The sequence below is a fragment of the Phalacrocorax aristotelis genome, chromosome 4 (genome assembly GCF_949628215.1).
Source record: "Phalacrocorax aristotelis chromosome 4, bGulAri2.1, whole genome shotgun sequence".
NCBI lineage: Eukaryota > Metazoa > Chordata > Aves > Suliformes > Phalacrocoracidae > Phalacrocorax > Phalacrocorax aristotelis.
This window is the reverse complement of record NC_134279.1, coordinates 64,915,932-64,939,220: the sequence shown is the minus strand read 5'-3', so window position 1 is coordinate 64,939,220 and position 23,289 is coordinate 64,915,932. Positions and strand designations below refer to the sequence as shown.

General features: G+C 35.8%; 1 protein-coding gene across 1 annotated transcript in view; it reads right to left on the bottom strand.

Moving 5' to 3' along the window:
• Positions 1–23,289, bottom strand: part of ADGRA3 (adhesion G protein-coupled receptor A3) — a 58,091-nt gene that overhangs the window by 22,589 nt on the left and 12,213 nt on the right. Inside the window, exons 2-8 of the mRNA XM_075091757.1 lie at positions 20,358–20,429; positions 12,750–12,821; positions 11,350–11,421; positions 10,397–10,468; positions 8,675–8,835; positions 7,596–7,809; positions 6,456–6,620 (exon numbers count right to left, since the gene is read on the bottom strand). Coding sequence (XP_074947858.1) covers positions 6,456–6,620; positions 7,596–7,809; positions 8,675–8,835; positions 10,397–10,468; positions 11,350–11,421; positions 12,750–12,821; positions 20,358–20,429 — 828 coding nt within the window. The remainder of the gene's footprint in view (positions 1–6,455; positions 6,621–7,595; positions 7,810–8,674; positions 8,836–10,396; positions 10,469–11,349; positions 11,422–12,749; positions 12,822–20,357; positions 20,430–23,289) is intronic.

The following is a 23,289-nucleotide window of genomic DNA, read 5'->3' as shown; positions in this document are numbered from 1 at the left end:
ATTAAAAATAGTTTATAATTTTTTAATACAAAAACCTTCCCTACTTCATGAAAAATTCTGTATTAGCACTATAAAACCAGTTAAATACATAGCAGAAAGCCCTGCAAGCTTTTTACTTGTTCTGTTCACATGCATCAATGTAACTTTCAAATGACTGCATTCATATCAGTGCTAAACTGCAGATATGAACAGAAGGCTACGCTTACAGTAATTAAGAAACAGTAGCAGCAGTACAACCACTTTGACCGATTTTGCAACCAAACATAATACCAAATAGAAAGTAATGGGAAAAGATAGTGTTTGTAATGTTAAGAAAGTAGAAAAGAATTCTTTTCACTCGAGGTATGTGGAACTAAGCACTTTAAGAACACTTCTAACATTCTCTCAACTTTCTCCTCTGTGATTTTACTGCATGTTTTATCTGTATAAACCTACACAGAGGTAAAAATGGAATAAAGGATAAATACAGAAAATTAAATCTCAATACACCTTCAGCACACTGATCATTGATTAGTTCAGAACTGATTCAAAGGAAGCAGAAGAACAGAAGTAAACCATGCCTGAATTAAGCTGCAATATTGAGAAGAGAGGATGGGGACAAGGAATGCCAGCCAGTTTGCCTGCCCCTCTCCCCCTGTTAAGATATGCATAAGCAGTAGTTTATTATTGAGAACACTAATACTTGAAGTTTAAAGCAAAAAGCATACATACCTAAATTGCAGAATGCTAGAGTACCTTAAACCAACAACCCAATATATAAAGTTTAGCTAAAACTGAGAGGAAGAGAGCGCTTCATTTGATCATCCCAGGCTTCCTGTACCATAATTAAGTCAAGCTCCTTGAACAGCCTTAAAAGCTAAAATACTTTTTGTCATTTTTAAGTATTTCAAAGGGCCTTGCACAAAGCAGTTGTCCCCAAAAATTGAAATGAGCGAACAAAAATTCTGTTTACACTGGGATTTAAAGTTTGCTTTCATATCTGGACTGCAAATGGCCATTTAGTCACTACTATCATCTAAATTAAGAGATGCTCAGAACATGTCTGTATCTGGAAAAAAATTATTTCTGTGTTTGCAGGAGAATGGAGTAAACACCTTGAAGAATGTTCCATTTCAGGAAATTAAAAATTTAAGTAATACTGCCAAAGCAGAGAAACTGAACAAGTCAGCTCCATCAGTTAAGTAACTTCTTTTACTGAAGATGCTGGAATTTATCACAGTTCTTTCGCAAAGAGAGTAATAACTCCAGGGATGGACCAAGGCAAAAGACTACACTTTTCAATTACATTAAACGATGCAACTGATTAACCTTTCAGGGTATACTGAAAGCCTTTTCTATCTCAAATTCCTATTTATTCCTATTCAGCTCCAACAGAACAATTTCAGCATGTTCAATTATGGAAGAAGGACACTTACTTCAGGCCATTTTGGCAAAGATTACTTAGGTTTGGACAACAAACAACTTGAAGATAGGTGCTGGTGGCATCCTTAAAATGCATAGGTCATGGCAGCAACCACAAAAGAATTCAAAGTCAGTAAGGAATCTAATGGAAAAGACTAGACAATAATTACAACAAACCAAAATAGAAAAAAGGCTTAAATTTTACTACCTTTTAGAACAGCTTTGGCATTACAAATCAGTTCTCCATATTGTAGCGACATCATTTAGTTAAGAAATGGAGACTTATTATTATGACCATCACCATAGTATCTGAATACTAGAAGAGACAGAAGATTACTGGGGTATCATAGCAGAGATTCATCCAGCCTAGCAAATATGCATACACTTATATTCAGAGCAACAGCAGCCACTCCAAGAAAATAACAGAAGTGTCACCATTCAACCTTTATCATAAAGGAAAACTTACAGCAGAATTGGTGGCAATGGACGTGGCAAAAGGAAAGAAGAAAAAAATAAAAAATGAGCAGAGTTTTTAAATGCCAGGAATTATACACAGGTATTCTAGAGAATGTAAATTTATTCAAGGAACAGGTATAGATTCTGCAAAGGTAACATAAATTATTTACCATCTTTTCTCCAATATAGAAGAAAAGCCAGCAGAAATGCCAAAAGTCTTCCTTCAAAAAATCACAACAGCCTTTGTGAATTGCTGCAATCCCAGTAGTGAACTTAGTGCAACATTACATGCCCCCTAGCAAGCTAACAAAAGCATCACTTTGGATCATGTCTGGCCAACTCTGATCAGACAGAGCAAGTTACGGATCTTCTGGGAAGGGAGGAAGGGATAAGGGAATTCAATAGATGTCAACTTATTTAAGTCCTTGAAATTTCTGTATGGACAAATTAAAATAAAGTCCAATCAACACAGACTGGGGAAAAACAAGTACAAAGAGGAGCTACGTCTATGTTCCCACTTCTATGGATACCTAATGAGCCTTCAGAGAATGAAGCCAAAAAGAAAACAGGCAGATGAGGACAACTAATATATCAGCTGGCACAGCTGTTCGGAGACAGGCAGGCCCACAAATACCTTGCATAATACACCAAACCTCAGCTTCCAGCATGCAAAGAGTCAGGCTTCCAGAAACTCTTGACACTGGAGTGCCAAAACCCCAACTGTTCCTTTCCAAAACAATTTTATCAACACTGAATTTTTTGTATTCCATTTCCACATCAAAGATACCACTTTGAAAGGGATATCTGTGTCTGCCTTTATAGACAGTATTTCCAAAGCATTTTAAATTAAAATCTGGTCAGCTCAGTTTTGACTGAATATATCACATTAGAGACCGAGTGCCACATGGCCTTAGGATAATTTAAACTCTGTAGCTCTGACAGCAGATGTTGTATGACACAACCTTTAAGACAAGTATTTTCACTGAAAAATGGGATGTGCCATTCCTTTCCTCACTATTCACTCTTGGTGCTAAAGAATGAGAGAACGAGAAACGAGTGTAACACTAGGACTCAAATGAAAAACAAGTTTTTCAGGAGAGCTTTACTACATTTTTAAACAAGTATAATTTCTAAGCACTATATATCTCTTTTCTGGCACTCCTTAGCCATCAAATGGAAAAAGTGATAGTTTCAGTGTTTAACGCTACTTCAAAATTTATTAGATTATCACAAGACTATTTGCCTTCTCTCCACCTCCCCTATTTTTTCATCCACCTCTTTCCCTTTTGTTACTGTCCCTATATTCCTACTGCATTTACTTTTAATTCATCTCCCTACATAGCACTTTACCATCTTTTACCATGATCTTCTCAAAATACTAGCAATGCCAGACAGTCGTATAGACTGTGCTACCTTTATAACAAATATAGGTATCCACAGAAACATTTTACTAATAAAACTAATATATTATTCATCTACTGATTTAGAAAGCTTTCTACCAAACCAGACATAAAAGGTGGGCAGTTTAAAACTCCCGGCTTCCTGCAGGATTTCACATACACAATAACAACACAAATGTGCAGTGTCACTAAGAGAAGCGCTCTTTGGGGAACAGTGTCCCTTATCTTATTTCTTCTCCCATTCACTATACCCCTTGTGCAGGTGCAAGTTTCTTTACAACCCAGCAGTGAATGAGAAAGGGGAACTGATTCCAGCTGTAATTATGCCTCCTTTATTCCCTATTTTTGCTAAGTGAATGTTAACCTGGACCATTCTGAGCCATGAACTATTTCTTCCCAGTACCTATAATGAGATGAGCTGATGAGGCACTCTCCACTTCCCATGAAACTAGAGAGGACATCCCTCCAGCAGGCTCAAAAGGTGACTAATGGAATGGAATTCTCATCATGCAAACAAAGGCTACATAAGTTTGGCTGCATTCTTAACTTCTTGTGAGCCTAAGCATGAATACCTTTCAGGTTACCCAACTGCTACCAGAAGTGCAAATTTGGACTGTATGAACACTTATTTCACTGTTTACAATTAGGTGCTCAAAATTTATCACATATACATGAGAGTAGACAGCTGGGGGGGAAAGATGGTTCATCTACATTTAAGTACTGTAATTTCATTTCAGGAAAAAAAAAGGCAGACCATGAGATTATAAAAGAATCCTTCCCTTCATGCATATTAATTCTTTTTTGATAGCATTTTTTCCTTTAAACCAGCAATAACTTCCATTTACAGTGAGTTTTTATATCATGACTTCATTATCTTACAGGTAGTCTAATATTTTTCTTATTACTTCTTAGAAATTCTCTAAATTCAGTATGACAATTAGTTTTAAGATTAATTACACCCAGTGAGTAACAGTTTTCAAAAGGGTAATTCTTATATTTAAGAAAGAATTCTATCAACTACCAGCATAAAATTATTCTAAACACAACAGTTGAAGGATTTACTGAAGCAGAAGCTTTAAGATACATTTTAACATGCCAACTGTATTTTCAACTTAATCATGGATTGTTACATATAAAGGGATATTATCTGAGTAAGACTTAAAAGAATATCTAAATAAAAAAATAGATTCCATGATGATGACTGGTTTTGTCTAATTTTTATAAACTCATGCTGAACTACAATTATTGAGCCAAAGACACTAAAGACAAACTTCCTCCTTTGATACACTTCACTATCCTATCTCTCAAGGGATAAAAACCTAGATGCTAGTTTTGAAACAGCTTCCAAGCTAAAATGACTAACCAGTTTCAACTAAAAAAAAAAAAACACCTATAAAATCAAATTCACCTAGGATCATTTACAGCCATCTGCTCAGAACCATTTTCTCACTAGTCAAAGCCTTATTTCCATATGGTCTCAAAGGTGAAAAATTACTCTTTATTATTACTCTACCTAAACTACAAATGGAAGTCTGCTATAGTAAACCCAGACACAGTGAACTTTTTGATAAGCTGAACATTTCCTGAAATCTTATTTCTTCCTACTGAATTCCAGAGGGGGTAAATCCTATTACACTGAACAGTCACTGAACAGCACAGGTTAATTTAATGGAAAACACTTTGAAATAAGCCTTTACCATCTGTTTGCACCTCTAATAGCAAATCAAAGAAGAACAATTCACACTTGTGTCATTAAAAAAATTGCGTAAGTGATTTAAATAGATGTGTTCTTTGATGAATACAGCATGCATCTGTTTGACTTTCTTCACCTATTATCTTGAGCAGGAAGTTCTCATTTTCTATTGTAATGCTCACCCCGCAGTTGAAACCACCACAGTGTAAAAAGAGGATATGCACCAAGTTTCTTAGATAAGTAACTCCTTACAATGTGAAAGCGAAGCTCTTTAGTAGTTCCAAATTGCCTCTGTGCAGCAAGTGATCTTAACACTACTTCCCTTACTACCAGTTCCTCACGCTTGGACACCAGCTACCCTTCTTCTCAAGTTGTCCAACTGATAAAGATGATGAACTTGGAACAAATGCTCTCAGCCAGGACTTCCCCTGAACTTTTGTTACAACTGTAGAAGGCCTTCTGCACTTGAAAGCTTGTCTTCTCTCCCCCCAAAAACTATGTTCCAGCAACATGCTTTAACTTACTTTTCATCTCTTAAAATAAGATTTATGGTCTTAGATTAGCTGTATAGAAAGAAGACAATTTTAAAGAACTCTAATGTACACAAGGAAAGGAAGAAAAGTTTATGAACGTAAACAAAAGATCAAGCAGAAGATAGCCACGCATAGCTAAGCAGCATAAGAAAAGTGAAAATAAATGAGCTGGTAAGAGCAGTTATTACAACATTAGAAACCCTACAAACCATAGTGAAAACATATGCTATGACATACACTAATTCTCAGTAGGAGTTACTGCAGGGAGATACAACACAGAGTAGTTATAAAGGGAATTACCTTACACATAGAGAATCTATACAGAAGCTATCTGTTACAGCTGGCACCTCCAGGAGTAACGTGTTGTAAGAGTGACCAGCAGCAGAAAGATCAGAAAAGGGAAAACAGGTGAAGAGGTAAGAACAAAAGGTAAAATACTCTGCAATACCCAACACAATGGAACATCAGAGATACCACTATAGTCCCAACAATCATTAAAGGAAGCACCATTCCTATTATTTACTGTAATACTCACAAGGGGGAAAAAAACCCCAAACCAACTATACAACATGTTTCTTATATAGCAATTTCGTCGTCTGGGAGCAGGAGGGTTTCAAAAACAGAACCATGACCTGGTGGAAACGCCCCCCATCAGTATGTGGTCCAACTCTAACTTACAGATCATCTCAAAAGTTTTATTCTATCCTAATAATTTCATTTATATATTTCAAATATCATAGCTTACTTTCCATCTCTTCCAAAGATGTGAGGTAACAGGCCCAAAGTTTAACATTTCATGTTATAGCTGCGTGTGCTTCTTACAACACATAATAATTTAGAGCCGTTAATTTATTACACGCCATTTACAAGTGAATAACCATGTAGGTGCCTTTAAAGCATAACAACTTAAGTTAAAAACAAAATGAAATGGACTCTTTTCTCTGAAACAAAAGAAAAATTGAGGTTACCAACCTGAAGTCCCCTTTGTTGTTCACAACCCTCTCTGGAGGGCAGTACTGTGCAGAACTTTCTAGCACCACAATGTCTACTGTCCTTGTGTTATTCCCACGTCTGGTTTGTACATGGCAACCCCAGTTTCCTGTGGAGCCAGCCTGAATGTTTGAGATGGTCAGTGCACTGGGAAGATAAAAAAACAAACAAATAAAACCCAACAGTCTTGCAATAAAATTTATATAAGCTTTTAGCAAACTATGAATAAAGTACAGAAAACCAATGGAAGTAACAACCAATTACGTACAACTGAGTGATCTTACAAAACCAGAGCTATCTACGAATCAATGTACTGTAATTGACCGAAAAATATTTAGTGTTCTTCTAGCTCTTATTTGCCAAGGTAGAAAAGAAAAAGAATGGCCATGGCCATGGGAAAAAGTTCCCTGACTTCAGAACGAGATGAGAAGTCCAAATTCCTCAAGTGTTACTATTCAACGAAAAATTTTTATAGTTGTTCCGAAAAGGCCAAACTAAAATAGCTTCCCAAATGTATAAGTTGTGATAAAGTTAGAAGCCCTAATTTACTCATACAATTACAGGATATATGAATGAGTCAAAAATCTGCTGCAGGCAGAATAAATTATACTTATATACTTATATTATTATGCTATACTTGAGAGATCTCTGCTGGAGAACTTCAACATTACCAACTGTGGTGCGCTCAAAAGGAAGAGGAAAGAATCCATGAGTAGCTCACTTAAATGCCTTGTTTTCATAACTTTGAAGTTCCCAGAGAACAAATGTACCCTACCACAAATGTATTTTACATGAACTGCATTGGGTAACCCTTGGAGATAATTAAAACCCACTGCAACATTCCTGGGCGCCCTGCCCTAGCTAACCCTGTTTTAAGCAGGTAGGTTTGACTAACCAAGTCTCTAGACTTCCCTCCTCAAACTTGATAGTTAGCAACAGTGACCAAACCCAGGTAATTTAAGAGATGTGTGAAGTTACAGACTACTTCCCTGCTTGGGAAACCTCTGTCTACATATGCTCACTCAGCAATGATATGAGGGGGCCTTACTGGCTATGGAAATAGTTACTAAATCAAAACAGAAAATAGGGAGCAAGGAATACATTTTCTCTTTAGGGATTCACCTTGCGATCAGTGAGCAGTTATGAATCATGTTTTTTTCAACAAAAATACCCTGGGACTCATCAGTTTCCACTATCTTTCCATCCTGATACCACAAGACTTGCATGTCTTGATCAATATACGAAGCCATACATTGGAAGGGTAGACTATCTCCTTCAAAGACAACTTGACGGTGAGATGGAGTCATATAGAAAGATGGTAGTTCAAGTGGCGGTTCTAGAATTAAAGAAATAAAAGCACAATTAATGGCAAGAATCTGTTCTATATCTAATTTTCAAAAAAGGAGAAAAATATGCTAAGTATCAATTATTGATATAACCTCTTTGTAAGCTGCATCTTCCAAGACTTATGATGCATCTGATATTGAAAAATATAAATTCTCATGATCTTTTTTGAAATGTGTACTCCTTTAATGTAATACATTTCGAAACGCTTTTGCTAGCCCACATCCAAAAGACTGAAAAATATAAACTTGAATTAATGTATTAATGCATTTCGTTTCTTCACAATTTCTCACTATTAATACTTCAAAATCACAAATACCTGTTCCATTATTTTGACAGACAGAGTAACTCTAATACAACAAAAGTTAAGCAAGTTGATCATGGTTTCATCACAACAAGAAGGCTTATCAACAACTGAATCACCACATAGGAAAGTCAGTCATAAAATGAAGACCTTTTAACTTTGGAAATTTGGGTTTGGAATAAGTTATGCATCTGAAGTCAGATAGCTAGACTTTGGAAAAAAATTATCAATTTCTGATTCTTCTTGTAAAGTTTAGGTTAAAATCCCTGAAAAGCATGTATTAGCTGGAAAAAGCAGTTCATCTCCAGAGTGCGCTACTCGTCCTTAGTTTCTACAGACTAACATCCACTATCACCAATTTATTTTTTACTTCCAAAACAAACAACACTGAATCATGACTAAAGATCAGCCTTTGAAAAAGAATCACTATTACCACTATCATAAAACTGCTGAATTTCAGGGGAACAAAACAAAGCAAGAAAAGTCTGTTCACTAACATTAACAGAATACAGAAGGTGTTAGAAAATAAGTGCCAGTTGTCAGGAGTGCTTACCACAAGTCAGAAGCTCCTGCTTAACACCAGTCACCGTCTGCGACTGAAGTGACTTGGGATAGGCACATTTAGTTTCACGTACAGTTATATTTCTTTCTTTTAACCACTGATGCATCCACAGGATGTTGCAATCACAAAGAAGATAATCAGTCTGAAATTCTCTGCAACACAAAATAGGCATTCACAGTGACAAAATACATCACTCAGATCTGAAAGCTTGACATCAACAGCTGTACAATGCCTCTCATCATCACAGACAGACAACAAAGCAGTCAAACCCCAGAATACGGCGGAGTTGCCAACCACCAATACTTAGAGTATCAGAAGACACTCTAATTCTCTTCAAGCTGAGGTCTAAGAACAAAAGTACACACTCCCTGAGAAAAGGAATCCTCTTCGTAAATATGAGGAATATCTAATACCTGTGCATGAAAAAATTTCTAGCAATTTCTTCCATGGAGGGAGTTTACATTATTTAAGTAAGCAATAACAAGGAATTGCTTGAATATGTCTCACCATAACTTAGCAATACACTTCATTGCTTCACTTTAGCAATCAAATGCTTTAACAGTAAAACCAACAGAAATATAAAAATAGCCTCTCACACATCTCTCTTTTCAGAACCACTATTCACACAATTTTATTGATAGTTTTATTGTGCTTCATAAAAGGGTTTTCATTGATTCGTAAAGTCTTCTCTGTATAATTTAATACTTTCTACTAACAAGACATACAAAATCCCCCCCCGGTACCTGTTGTAGTCAGCTAAATTAAAAGAGAACTTAAATATTTTATCTGTTTAGAAATAGTTAAAAAGGTATCGAAGCATATAGCTGTGTCTACACTGTTTTTTACATCTAGTGAAAACATAATCTATTTTTCTTTTCACAAAGGTCTAGAGGGTAACACAGCATCGCAGGCAGAACACTTCAAACACTAAATCAACCTTCCTGTGAAACTCCATTTGGTCTTTGTTCACAGGGATTCCTCCAGACACACACATTTTTAATAGCAACGGTTACATCCAGGTCCTCTTGTCAGACCCATGATGTTCTTGGACAGCAACCGTTATGTACACAATTAAAATACCAGGAATAACAACTTATGAACAATTAAAAAAAGCTGGAAGAGGGAAAGAAACATTTCCCTTTATAAACAAGAAATTAACTCTGTCTCAAATCCAGAAGTCAGAGCTTTTGACAAAGTCCCAGTACAGTGAGCCAACTGTCATCACTACCAGGGAAAAATGCAAGGTAATCATCAGCATTGATAATATTTTTCATTCGTTTTCTTCCTTACACAGGATTACAACTCTCATGAAATTAAAGGAGAGGAAAGTAACATGAGGTTGAGATGTACCCACCATCACGGGTAACAAAACTATATTGTTCTTCAAGGACTAAGATCTTCCTTAAAAGTATTTGCTCCCTTTGTTTAAAAACCAACGATGCATGCAGAACAAAACTTCCAGAAGCCCAGATGCCAGTATAGCTTTGTTCTCTCAGAACCATGTAACACATACTGAGCATCTTTTGAAGGAAATATTATAAACACCCAAATATCTGTACATACATTTCCCATGCACTTAGTCAGATAAAGAAACCACAGTTATGAAGTTTAAAAGGAAAAATGCAAAACTGTAGTACAAAGTACATATAAAATGGTGTTTGTTAAGAACACAAATAATCATGCAAATTAAGATTAGATGCAATAAGTACTTACAGAGACTTTAGTGAACCAAGATGATCAAATGTTCCCTGTGTAAGCGTAGAAAACAGGTTTCCAGAAAGATTCCTAAAAAATAACAGTATCATGATTTGAATTCATACTCAAGCACCTGACATTTAAAATAAAATAAAAAAATCCCTCTTCGAGATAACATTATTTCAAAACATACAAGATACTATTATGACAAACACACATAGTTCGAAAGACTAAAAATAATAATCAGGTCTGACAGCCTAGCAAAAATCCCAAAATAAACTGTTCCCCAATACTTCTTTTTTAACTGAAGAATTTTAAGATTGGGAACAAGGACTGAAAGCAAATACTTTATTTAAAGCAACTACTAGCTCATAGTGAGCATACAATTCAGGAAATTTAGAATTAACTTCATTGTTCATAGAGAATTGATGTGTTGCTATTAACATGCCATGAGAAGGATGTTTGAGCTAGCAGAATATTTTTTTTAAATAGTATACATCCCACTTTCTCTGTAGGTGAAAGCACTGCATAAGAAGCAAACAACCTGGGCAAAGAAACATTGAATAATCTTACACATTATTTTCTTTAAGTAAATGAAGAACTGCAACACATGCAAGAAACCATACTGATGGCATGGCAGAAATTAAAAGATTCTATAACCCTGAAATATTTTCCCAGGGAAAATATTTTGTAGTCTGCTACTCTCCCTGCCTCCCACCCTCCTGCTATACCTTCTAAGAAACCGGGAAACGGTTGCAAAGCAGACAGAGCACCAAGTAGTATGGTTTTGGTTGCCCCCTCCGCTGCCCATTTTTTAAGCTTGCTACTGAGTAACAAGCCACAATCATAACCACACCGCATCTCTTTCCAGTGACACTTAAAACAAACTACTCCCATTGAAACAAAGAATGTTAGCTTACATAAGACTAAAACTTAAGACATTAAATTATATACAACAAAATTATACTTACAATCTAATAAGATTTACAAGTCCTCTAAATATATCTGCATTCAGGCAGCCTATTCTGTTATTAGTTAAGTCTCTATAAACAGGAAAAAGCAAAAATCAGAATAAACTGGTTTATTTCCAAGCGACATACAGTCTGCAAACACAAGTATTTCAACTAAAATTCAGGAGTAACAGATTGCACCATATATACATTTAGTCTTTTTCAGCAACCCCCCAAAGGTACTGCTATATGGGCGTACACACATGCACCGAGTCCTTATTCCATTTCTAAAGTAATAATGGCTTGTCCATATACAATTAAATGAGCCTAGCCTTATCAGTAAATCCCCTTAGAACAGGCTTGGCTTAAATCACTACAAAGTAAATTTTCGTACTTGTACAGTATACTCATTACACATGTTACACCTGCTAGAGACACCTATACTAGTGCATTTACTGTACATAAATAGGACTGCTTCTATATTTATAACTACATAAGTATTTAAATATTGTATATTTGACAATGTAGGTCTTTAAATAGAATTGCCAAAAACTCTTAAAGGAATAAAAATTCAGCTTGCAAGTAGTAATGGTCCTGAATTGGTCCTTGGGCTTTATTTTTAAGGTTTTCAAAAGTGCAATTACCAACAAAATTTCCTTTTAAGTGAGACAGATCACCTGATCAGTGACAAATGAACATATGTACCACAAAAATTTAAGAAGGGAAGTTGCATGCTGACTAAAGACTGGGATGGGGGTGCAGCAAAATCAACTAAGACTTAAAAGCTGCCCCAGATATTCCGAAATCTACGGGGTTTTTTTTGTTTTTAAAAAGAAATAAGAAAAAAAAAGAAAAGAGGCCATCACGCTGAGGTCTTGTTTTTCAAGTTTCATCTGGGACAGAATTTTTACAGCCAAGGTATAAATCCCCAAAATATGTGTTAATGGGAACGCTGGCACAACCTTCAATAAAGCAGCATTAACAGTGCTGTAACTTCAGTGTAGTATTAATAGCAAGGGACTGTGTTCCATTATGACCTTTGGAAAAAGAAAATCACGAGGAGTTTAACATTTAACAAAGGAAGACTTGATGGCATCAAAGCTCTGAATACAAGTCCACCCAGTGATGTTTCAAGTCACCAAAGTACAAAAAGGGAGGAATAATACAACAGACTGTCAGTGAGAACAAGTGAGCCTGCCAAGCCACAAGCAGTGGATGTTCTTCAGTCATAAGACTGAAAGCAGACTTTGTTTTATACAAACATATATGTGCATGTGTATAAACTTAGACAGCATATACATATTCAACTTTTAATATATAATAGTTTTGCTGTCTAAATTTCCAGAATCCAAGACTTAATTTACTCTCAGGGTGTTTTCTGGTTGTTTTGTTTAAACTGACTAGCTAGATATACTACTTACAGTCTTTTCAGAGATGAAAGCCCCAAAAAAGCTCCTGGATTTATAGTACTGATAAGGTTGTTCTTAAGGTCCCTGTGGAGAAAAATTAAGACATTACATTTATCACAAGCTACCCTTTAAAACAGATAAACAAGCATGAAGATACACTTAATTTGTCTCAGCTTGTTTGAAAACTGCCCCAAAACCCCATACTACACATTTCTACTTTCTCTAACATAGTCACTTTCAAAATTTAAAAATCTGTGTTTTTACTAGAAAGAGAAACATAAACAGCCTGAGTATTCCTTTAAATATTCTATCAGTTCCTATAGCATGAAAAGAAAAGGTATAGAGTCAAAGCTATTTTGTCACAGTGTATGAATAGATACAGCTGCGCAGGGTGTAGCATTTGCTCGGTACACAGTGCAATATTGTTTAGCGCAGTGTCGTCTTCTTCAGCCTACCCAATTTTAAATACATCAGTAGTTCCCAACATCTACAAAAAGAAGCAAAACAAGATCCTAAAAACACACTATAGACACAACATTGAAAGTTTCCACCAACATTACTGGCACAAAAGCAAAGCTCTAGCCAAGAATCCCAAATAAAGCTGATGAAAAAACTCAGAGCACAGATTTTTAAATCTTAAGTTTCCAGAATAGGAGATTTTAAGGAGAAACGCAAAGTAACTATGTGATTGAACTGGTTTATTAATTTTACAAATAATATAGGAGTTAACTCCTAACTTGAGATATTTTGCAGATACAGCTTCATCTGAAAGGTCACAGAAAGCATCTGCCAGCCTCTATACAGTTTTGAACAAACTTTATTACTGCATGAATACTAAAATTATTTTTACCTCCTTATTCATCCAAGATTTTTACTACACTACTACCTGAAACTTCACAGGCACTTATTACTACATGAAAAATTGTTCATCCCCGGGTAATATGTGATTGTTCTGCATTTGAAAAAAACTTAGTAATTTCAATTAAAAGCAATGTTTTAGTAAGCAAGCACATAAAAAACACCTCCTAAATCTACCAGAAAATAATTCTGCCCAAAAGAGAACACTACAAGAGCATTATGTCTACCATCGCACAGATATGCATGACCAAAAATATAGATTCATCCCAAGATTTCACAGTAGCCTTTCATGCAGCCAGATCAGCAAATCATGGTACAACAGACAATGTCATGGCACATGGATCACGCTTGAACACCGTACCTAACAACATTTTTAATTACTTAAAATATTTCAAATTTATCTGGCACTACAGTAAATTAATTGTCAATAAACTATGATATATGCACACTTCTCTTATCTCAACTTTATTTTCTTGCCCTGCACAGTGGCAGTGACTGCCAACTACTTCCAAAGCAGTATCAGGAGCCAGAAGAACCATAATATTTTTAAGTGTCTTTCAGCAGGCTCATAAACCCAGCACTGAGACAGCAACAAATCTGAGAATACAAAATGTTAATCACCACTTATTGATTGGGACGGGGAAGAAAAATGATACTTACTGTTCACATTTTAGATTTCAGTTTAAAAATGATATAACTCCCACTTAAACTTAAAATCCACTGTGGAAAACAATCAGGGAGAAAAAGCTTGACAACATGCTTTGGAAATCCAATAATCTAGATTATCAGTGATCTTTCATTTCATTACTTAAATTCAAAGTGTATTACTCCCTGATACACCTCCTTCTTAAACCCATTGCTTCAGTGGAAAAAAAAACCAGTAGTTTTAAAATTAAAAGCAAGAGTTTTACTACTTCTACAACCTGCAGTTACATTTTGGCAGATTAGTTGATAAAAACTGACTAGTCTATTCTTTATGTAATAGTTTTTGCTTTTTCTCTCCCTTTCTAGGTCTTAAAACCAGTTCAAGAAGAATGAATACACTATAATTAATGAATTCTTTTTAAGGAGAAATGCCATCAATTCTCATGTTTTCATAAAACTCAATGTATATTCCGTATTTTTTACATAAGATAGCAAAGCATTCATGAACCACCATACTACAGCAGTTTTTTAAAAACACTCCGAATGCCCAAAGTGTTAGCATTTTCTCAACCTGCAACTACAACAGCTGGGGAGTCTCTATTTGGGGGTTTCTCCCCCCCTCCCAGTGGCAGTCATTAGTAAGCACTAGCTATGTATTAATTTATCAAAAAATAGGAGCAGATTAAAACTTAGAAACACAAGAGATATTTAAAGATCTCAAAATCAGCACAGTGCTGGCAAGTCTGGCAGCTCTTCAGAAACAGTAGAAGACGTTGATACACAGGCTGGTGCAACTGCCAGGACTCCAGTAACTAGGACAGTTTCTAAATGAAAAAATGGCAGTTGCGGTTAAACCAAGAGACTGATAGGATTCTCACATCGAAAGGGAGGTGGGGAAGAAAGTTGTGTTTGGCTTTAACACTTTTGTTGGTTTTAACTCGTATAAATACATATCTCAGCTGCTAATTTTAACCATTTTTCTTTGGCAAAGCTCAACCAACAGGATATGGTTCCAGATATTTATTTGTCCAAATAAAAGAAAACCTGTCCAAAAGAAATCCATTAGAAGAGGGCTTCAGTTGGGTAATATTACAACTTCCCCATGTAGTCCAACTTCTAATGTTATCTTCTTAAGGTAGAATAATATCGTAATGAAAGAACACTTAAATATAACTACAGTTTGCCATGTAAAAAACCAAAACCCTGCCCTTTCATTAGAGTTTATAATGAAATGTTTCAGGGGCCAGTTGTCTATGACTTAAAAGAGCACTTATACATACTCAAAAATTACTTATGCATTAATACAGGTTACTTATAATCTACTGTTTGTCTCAGCACAATGAAGATTGTCGTAATTATTACTAAAGCATCCTGCAGGCACAAACGATGCACAGGTATACATCCTGACATGTATACATTATTTGGCTCTCTTGCCTACAATTGCATAAGCTATCTTTCCTTCCTGAACAGAACTTTAAAATGTTGGACAAGAAACACAGTAGCTACCAGGGCCTCTTACTATATGAAAAGTAAATGGGGGAAGAGGACAAAAGAAATTACAAAAATAGGTTAAACATTACATAAAGTCAGTCTATCCCTCCCACAGCTCTATGGGGTGTATGTAGACTTTATGCTGGCGGATCCAATAAACACTTAGGACAGATTAAACAACTTTTATACAGTGAATGATGAGGAAACATATGATTTAAATTCTACCCTACACATACATAGGCTTTCTCCCTAAAATATAGTAGGCTAGATTTATTTTGAGTTTTCACCACCAGTGTACCAAATATTTAGGGTACCACCAAAACTGTTGATAACTGAAAGTCCAATACTATATTGCATGTGGGTCTCAGACATAGAATTCTGCTTTCAGGTCACCATATTCAAATTGTATGTGAGGATTAAGTGCTGCTAGAGCTGTTTCACCAGGTTCAAGTAACTCTCTAGGAACAGGAAACTGTTCAAATCTATCACCGATTTTGATAATAGAATAATACAATAGAAAGCAACTGGAGTGTCCAGGTTCATAAGGAACCATGAAAGAGGAGACAACAGACAGTACTGAGACTTGGATATTTTCCAAATGGAAATTAAAAAGCTGTTACTAAAAATCATCTCTTGACTTTTTGAAAAGTTCTTACATAGGCATTTGACATCCCCTTGCATCAAAAGAAATCGACAGCAACGTGAATCACTGTGTTTTGCTATTTTGCTTACCTCATATCACCTGTGACATGCATACAATAGTCAAAATTTCTTGAAGTTGTAATATAAAAAAAGTAAAAAAAGAAAAAAGCTTGAGTACCACACCTCTGCAAACTAAACAAAAGCTAGAACCTAGACCAGAAAAGCTTTTTGCTTCCCTCAAGTCATTTCTATACTTCCAACAGTTCAGAATACTCCAAAGCATTCAATTTCACAGCACAGATTTTTCCAACAGAAGCTAGACACACATTTCTCCTCCTTCACCACTCACCTTTCAGAAATTATCTAAGAAGCAGGTGAGGATGGGGAAAATAAATATTTTGTTAGCCTAGCACTCTTGAGTCTTCTCCTGAAGGAGTCACACCTAACAAAGGGATGGAGCTTCCAGAACCGAAATCAGAACTAAAGTTAGAGCAGAAGACAAGTTCCTGAATGTTCATAAAACCATTTCTCCACTCAGTATCATTCAAACAAGAAATACTGACACTTTCCAATCACTTTTAAAGACTTCCCCAAAAAAAAGTTCAGGTCCACTACTAGGAGAGCTCGGGCCCATCTTTTCACATGCTCTGCTGTACTACCACAAGAAATAAAATCAGAAATTGTTACTGTGAAAAAGTATTAGATGCTCCTATTTTTATTTAAGCTATCAATATATGTGTATATTGGTGCCATTAAAACAGGAGAGAAAAAAAAGACTGTCTACAAATAACACTCCCTTCACAGTGTGAATTTCCCTTTCCAAAGCTCTATTAGTGTATCCTAAAAATACATATCAAACCCTTGTCATTATTTACAGTTCAATAAATATCAAACCCTTCTTTTGCTATCTAAATATCTTACTGAATTCCATGACTATCTCTTCCTCCTCTCACGTACAATGAAAAATAGTACTTTATAAATGCATAAAGTCACCTCCTTTATCCTCACAAAAATCAACAGACAGCATTAGCTAGCTTCCAGATGGAAAACAGCAGTTTGCTTCTAATTGGCTGGACTTTGAATAGTGCTATATAAAGTCAAGTATCTGCTAGATGAAAAATTATCTGTCACAAATTAGTTGTGCAAGAAGTTACTTCAACATTTAAACTGCAGGAAATTCATAGCAAAATACAGCATTAACAAAGTCACTGGAGATTAAAATATTTAACGTCTTTTTGAACAGACACTTCAATTACTATTTATGGCAGTAAAAATCTTTGACCTGCTTACTGTTATTCAGTTATTATTTGCATGATTTTTTTCCTGTAAGAGTAGATGCAGACATAGCACAGTCATTTTCCACTATAATTAACGAACATTTCACCCTCCAGTGAAACAACTCTTTCTTTGGTAATCTTATCACCTTGTTTACAAAATAATGCATTACTAAAGTCGACATTTTCATTAATTAACATACATGCACAAAATTATTAACAAACATATTTGAAACTCCTACTTGGGGCAAGCATTTTTAATGTACTTCCCCCATAGTTTTGAGGCATACAAGAACAAATAAAAATCTCTCCCCTTCAACAGTAACAGTGAATAATTGACAGATTGGGATGAAGTCAAGAGATAACATGTTTGAGCAAAATGATGACCTAAGAGGCAACAATTTGTCTCCTGAAGATACCATATGCCTAAGTTTATCTGAAGAACTGAAAAAAAACAACCCCAAACATTTAAAAATATGTAAATTTTCATTAAGATGTCCAAGAACTAAACAGGAGAAAACCAGTTTAGTGTGTTAACAGATGAATTATGAAGTTGTGAACCTATTTCAGGATTCAAAATATTTTTTAAAATGCAATTAAAAAAATACTATGCAGTTAAGTGTTCCTAACAATTTAGTTTATTTTTTTAAAAGGCTTTGGTTAACTATATCTATACATCTAAACTCTATCCAAAAACCATTAAGGAGAAATGGCAAGAGTATTTGCTATGAAGTGCAACATTACCAGGAATGAACAAAGAAGCATTAAATGCATACAGAATCTCTCCCTGGTAAGCACTAATGTTAAGTGACAATGCTACTGTCTGAATTGACTATTTAAACATTAACTGAATTTTTCTTTACCTGTTTCATGTCCTAAATTAAAAGTGAGGGAAAGAGCATATCTACAAGGAAAGAAAACACTCATAAGGAAATAAGGGGGAATATGAACAGTAAGAAAAAAAAAAAACTAAGACGACACCCTCAGATAAGTGCAATTTTAAAGGCATGCAAGTTATCACAGTGAACATTATGGAATATAACTTAGAACTGCTAAACATAATGTTACTGTTTAAAATAGTTACTGTGGCTTTGCTTTTTTTTTCCTCTTACTCTTGACTATTCTTTTAAGCTTGAAAATTATTTTAATTACAGAAGTACTTTCTGTCCACGGTCACAAGAGCATTTAAAGCAGAAAAGTTTACTTTTACTGTGGTTAAATAGTTGGGTTTTTTTAAAAAAGTCTTGCACACACAAAAAAAGATGGTCATTAATGACTAGTGTATCATGCTAGTCACCCTTCCTTTATGAAGGCACCTGACCATTAACAATCATTTGCTGATGTATTAACCCCTACACCAGAGCACATAAAGTGTGTTACCTCATTCAGATGAGACCACTATACCATCTAAAATACTGCTGTCCCAGATCACTTTAAATGCTCAAAACATGATGCCTTAATGATTTTCTTTTTCATGAAAGATATCAAAATAACCTTAAAAAAAAAAAAATCAATCTTTACAAAATGACAGGAGTTGAATGGAAGAAAGTTTGGTTCTTATAATTTTAAAGAAAAATAAGATTTGGATTCATAGAGCAAATGTAAATGATCATCTCTAAACTAATTAGTTTCAAGTTTTTCCTGTCTGAAAATTTCAACAAGTTACAACAAATAATAACTGTCAGCAGATGCCTTTATTACCTAAAGCAAGGATGCCAAAATAAAGTGTAAAGATCTAGAATGCCATCACTGCTGATAACCTTGCTTCTTCGGCACAATGGCTTATTTCTACAATAAAGCTCATCTGCCAGTGGAGAAGACAAATCTTTCTTCTGGCATGGGGGGATGGAACTGTGGAAGTGTTTGAATTTATTTAGGCCAGGTAACCAGAATTGCAGCCTTCAAGTTTTAGGGGAAGAATAAAATACTTTTAATCCCCTGAAGCCAAAAGGCCTTTGGAAGTCCTCCTAGATGTTGTGAGATGATTACGAAACTGGCTGCTTTCCCAGTCAAATGGCCTAGAAAAATCCTTATCTCTAAAGTTTCTGCTTGCTCCCAGGTAGATCAACCTGCCAATCCTGACCTTCTACCAGCTGGAAAAAAGCTGACTGTAACAGAAGCTACAACGCTGCTTCTTATCCCATAGGTGATATATCATCTGAAAGGGAAAGTGAAAACAGGAAGCAAAAGGTGTCAAAGAAGTTACTCTCATCAGACTCACTCCCATTTCCCTCCCCCCCATACATTCACTATGTACCAAAGTTGTAAAGTAAGCAGCAAAACTGTTAAAATAAATGTCAACAATAAACTTAAAATGCATCTAGCCTCTTTTAGAGGCTTTAATACATCCACTTCCCCTACAAATATACTTCACAGTTGTTTGATAAAGGGCTTGACAATTGACAAGATATCAAAGAAATAATTTTCTTTACATCAGTTTTCATACTACAAGACGAACAAAGCAAATGCAGTCATCACAGCATTCCAGCGAGCTTCCACTGAAACTGCCCTAATCTCACCTTTATGCTGTTACAACAGTCATATTCATGAAGAACACTTAACAATGTTAACTCTTCAATCACAAAAAAATACATCAAAATAAAGTAAGAACACATCTCTAATAATTCTGAGAGCAAAATGTCTTATTTATGAAACAAACAGTATATCACTTAATTTTTAGAGTTAAAATAACTTTTTAAGAAGTGCTTACAATCTTTCAAGAAGGTTTAATCCAGAGAAGGAACCATTCTTCAACTCTGTTATTTTATTGTTACTCAGAATCCTGTAAAGAAAAATGGCCAAGAACAATATGTTATAAATTTGGTAACAAAAATATTTGCTGCAGCTTACACTTCTGGTGCAAATCTTTTTGTTTAACAGCCTTTATATCAAACTACAATGCCTAGCTCATTGTCTGAGGTGTATATAAAACAACACATAGCATTTGTAACAAATAGTATGAAGGAAAAAAAAAGGCAGGGTTTTCTATGCTATGTGCCCCAAGTACCATGCCAGCTTACATAATTAACATATGAAAGAAAGTACACCCATATAGGATTATCATAATAAAACACCAGCATGAGATAATAAAAAAATAAAGTATTAAACAACCAATCTACAAGTTCAACATTCCGTTCTTCCACACCCATTTTGGTTTTCAAAAGCACGCAGCATATCACCTGTTTCTCATTTCCCCTGCTGCCACCCTCGGCCAATTGCACACACTCACTTCCTCCGTGCCGTGCCACCTTTCCCAGCCCTCCTTCACACATTCATCCTTCCTCTCAATGCAATCGCTTTAAGACATCTGCAAATAAGCTCAGCAAGCACTCCTTTACTTCTATCCTTTCTTCTCTTGAAGGACAAAACAACCACAAGTTCTCTCTTCCACACGAATAACTGGATCAGGCCCATCTAGCCAAGTACCCTATTCTCCTAATACAGTTGTCTGCAGATGCAAATTATCCTGACATTCAGAAATCCCTTGTATAGCGCTGGACGCTTCCTTACTTAGAAGGACCTGCTTTCTCTGAAGCCATTTATTTCTCTCTGAGAAAAATGCCTATTCTCCTTTTGAATCATGTAAAATTTTAGCACCCACAACACTCCTTGCGAAAGGTTTCGCAGTACAAAGCTCCGTTCCATAAGGAACACCTCATCTCATTCATTCTGAACACAGCTCCGGCTAGCTTCGTTTGATGCTCCCCACCTCTTAACACTGCAACAAGGGTAATCAATCCCTACTTACTCTATTTTTACCACATGTAATTATGTAGAAACCTAGATGGTCTCTTGCCAGATGGAAGATTCATCTTTTACTTAATTGCTCTTCACACGGAAGTAATTTTGTGCCACCTTAATAATTTTTGAACTCTTTCCAGCTTTATTACCCTGAAAAAATTCTGAGATAAGACCGCCAGAATTGAAATAGTATTCAACATGCAGACAAGTCACAAATCTACACAGAGGGATTAGGAAGTTCTTGTTTTGTTTCCTACTGTTTCCCTAGCAATTCCTAAGATGTGGTCTGCCTTTACCACTTGTACTAAGAGTCAGCTCAGTGCCCATCATCCTGTATATGAAGACAGATTTGTTGTCACCCCCAACACAATTTTCATTTTTCTACAATGTGTGTTTCTGCCATTTTATTGCCCAATTATTATTTTCACAAACTCTTCCAAAATTCTCTACTTTACTTTCACCCTTATTACACCAAGAAGCTCAAACTGTCAACCCCCTACTCACACTGTTACAGGTCATTAAGAAATATGTTGTGCATCACAGGTGTCTAAGACTCCACTCCACTGAGAAGGCTAACCATTTACTTCCATATCCCCTTATTATCCTTCAGCAAGTCAGTTGTTCATACAATGATTTTCCATTTTAGCCTGACATACTATTTTCATCAAATGTCTTCGGAGCGGGTCTGATAGATGCCTTTCGGATAAGCATCTGTGTCTCATTTTATCAACTGGATCATCCTTGTAAATATTTTGCTGATGCTGAAGGTTTGTGGGGAAGAGCTTTCTATTACAGGAGATGTAAACTTTCTAAAGTACATCTCTCTCTCTCTCTTTATCCAGGTATCCAGTATATTTATTATAAATTCTACTGATCAGTTCAACACAAACATCACACTTGGAACCATGTAGTTCCCCTAAATTCCCGATGCACTTAAAATTTTTTTTAAAAATCAGCATTTGCCATCCCTCCAGTTCTCAAAAATCGACTTCATCCTAAGCAAGACTTCAGACATTCAGCATTTGACTTTTTCATCCCCAAGTTCTAAAATCTCCCCAACACACACCATCTTGTCCTGGAAATTTATTCACTCTGTCAGTTTGTTCCACAACTTCTGCTAGGGTCACTTCAATTTCAGACAGGTCCTCTATCAAATGCATCCTGGAGATCCAACATGTCTGTGCACTTCTTTACTTACACCAATCACATCTTCAGGTGGATAACTACTTCCACACTTAAAACTGCCACTTGGAGATTTCTTTCCAGTCTACTACATCTTTCAGATATCCTCTACAATAGCCATGAGCCAAACACACATACATCCCCCCCCTCTTTCCTCCAATGTGTAAAATTTATTATCTAATGACAAGGATTAGTACTTCAAAACACATCATGAAATACCAATCTATGAAAACAGCATCATTTTGACACAACCATATATTACGCTAAGTAGTTTTCTGCTCCAGGTTTCTCAGACTGCCTTAAGCCTCTGTGGTTTAGACAGACACAGGGCAGGCTCTCGCTTTGAGTCAATCTCTCTCTCCCAATCTCACATACACAGAATCAAGACAGCTGAGCACATTATTTGAAAGTCCTTCTATTTCCAGTCTGACAGACGAAAGGGTTGCAAATTACTGAAGTTAAGATTAAATCATTCAACCAAGGTAACAGTTCTGATGTTAAAAGGAGGAAATCCCATTCCTTCTCCTCCCCTTACAGTCATATCATGTATTTCTGCAGCTCATCTCAAGTCATCCCTGGTGCCCACTGCTCCACAAGCAATGAATGTTAAACTACACATTTACCCAAGGCATCTTCCAAGAGATTAATTAATATGTCAACCGCAAAAGCGTGATCAACATAGTGGGCTACAGTCAGCTATTCCCCAAGTGAAGGCTTAT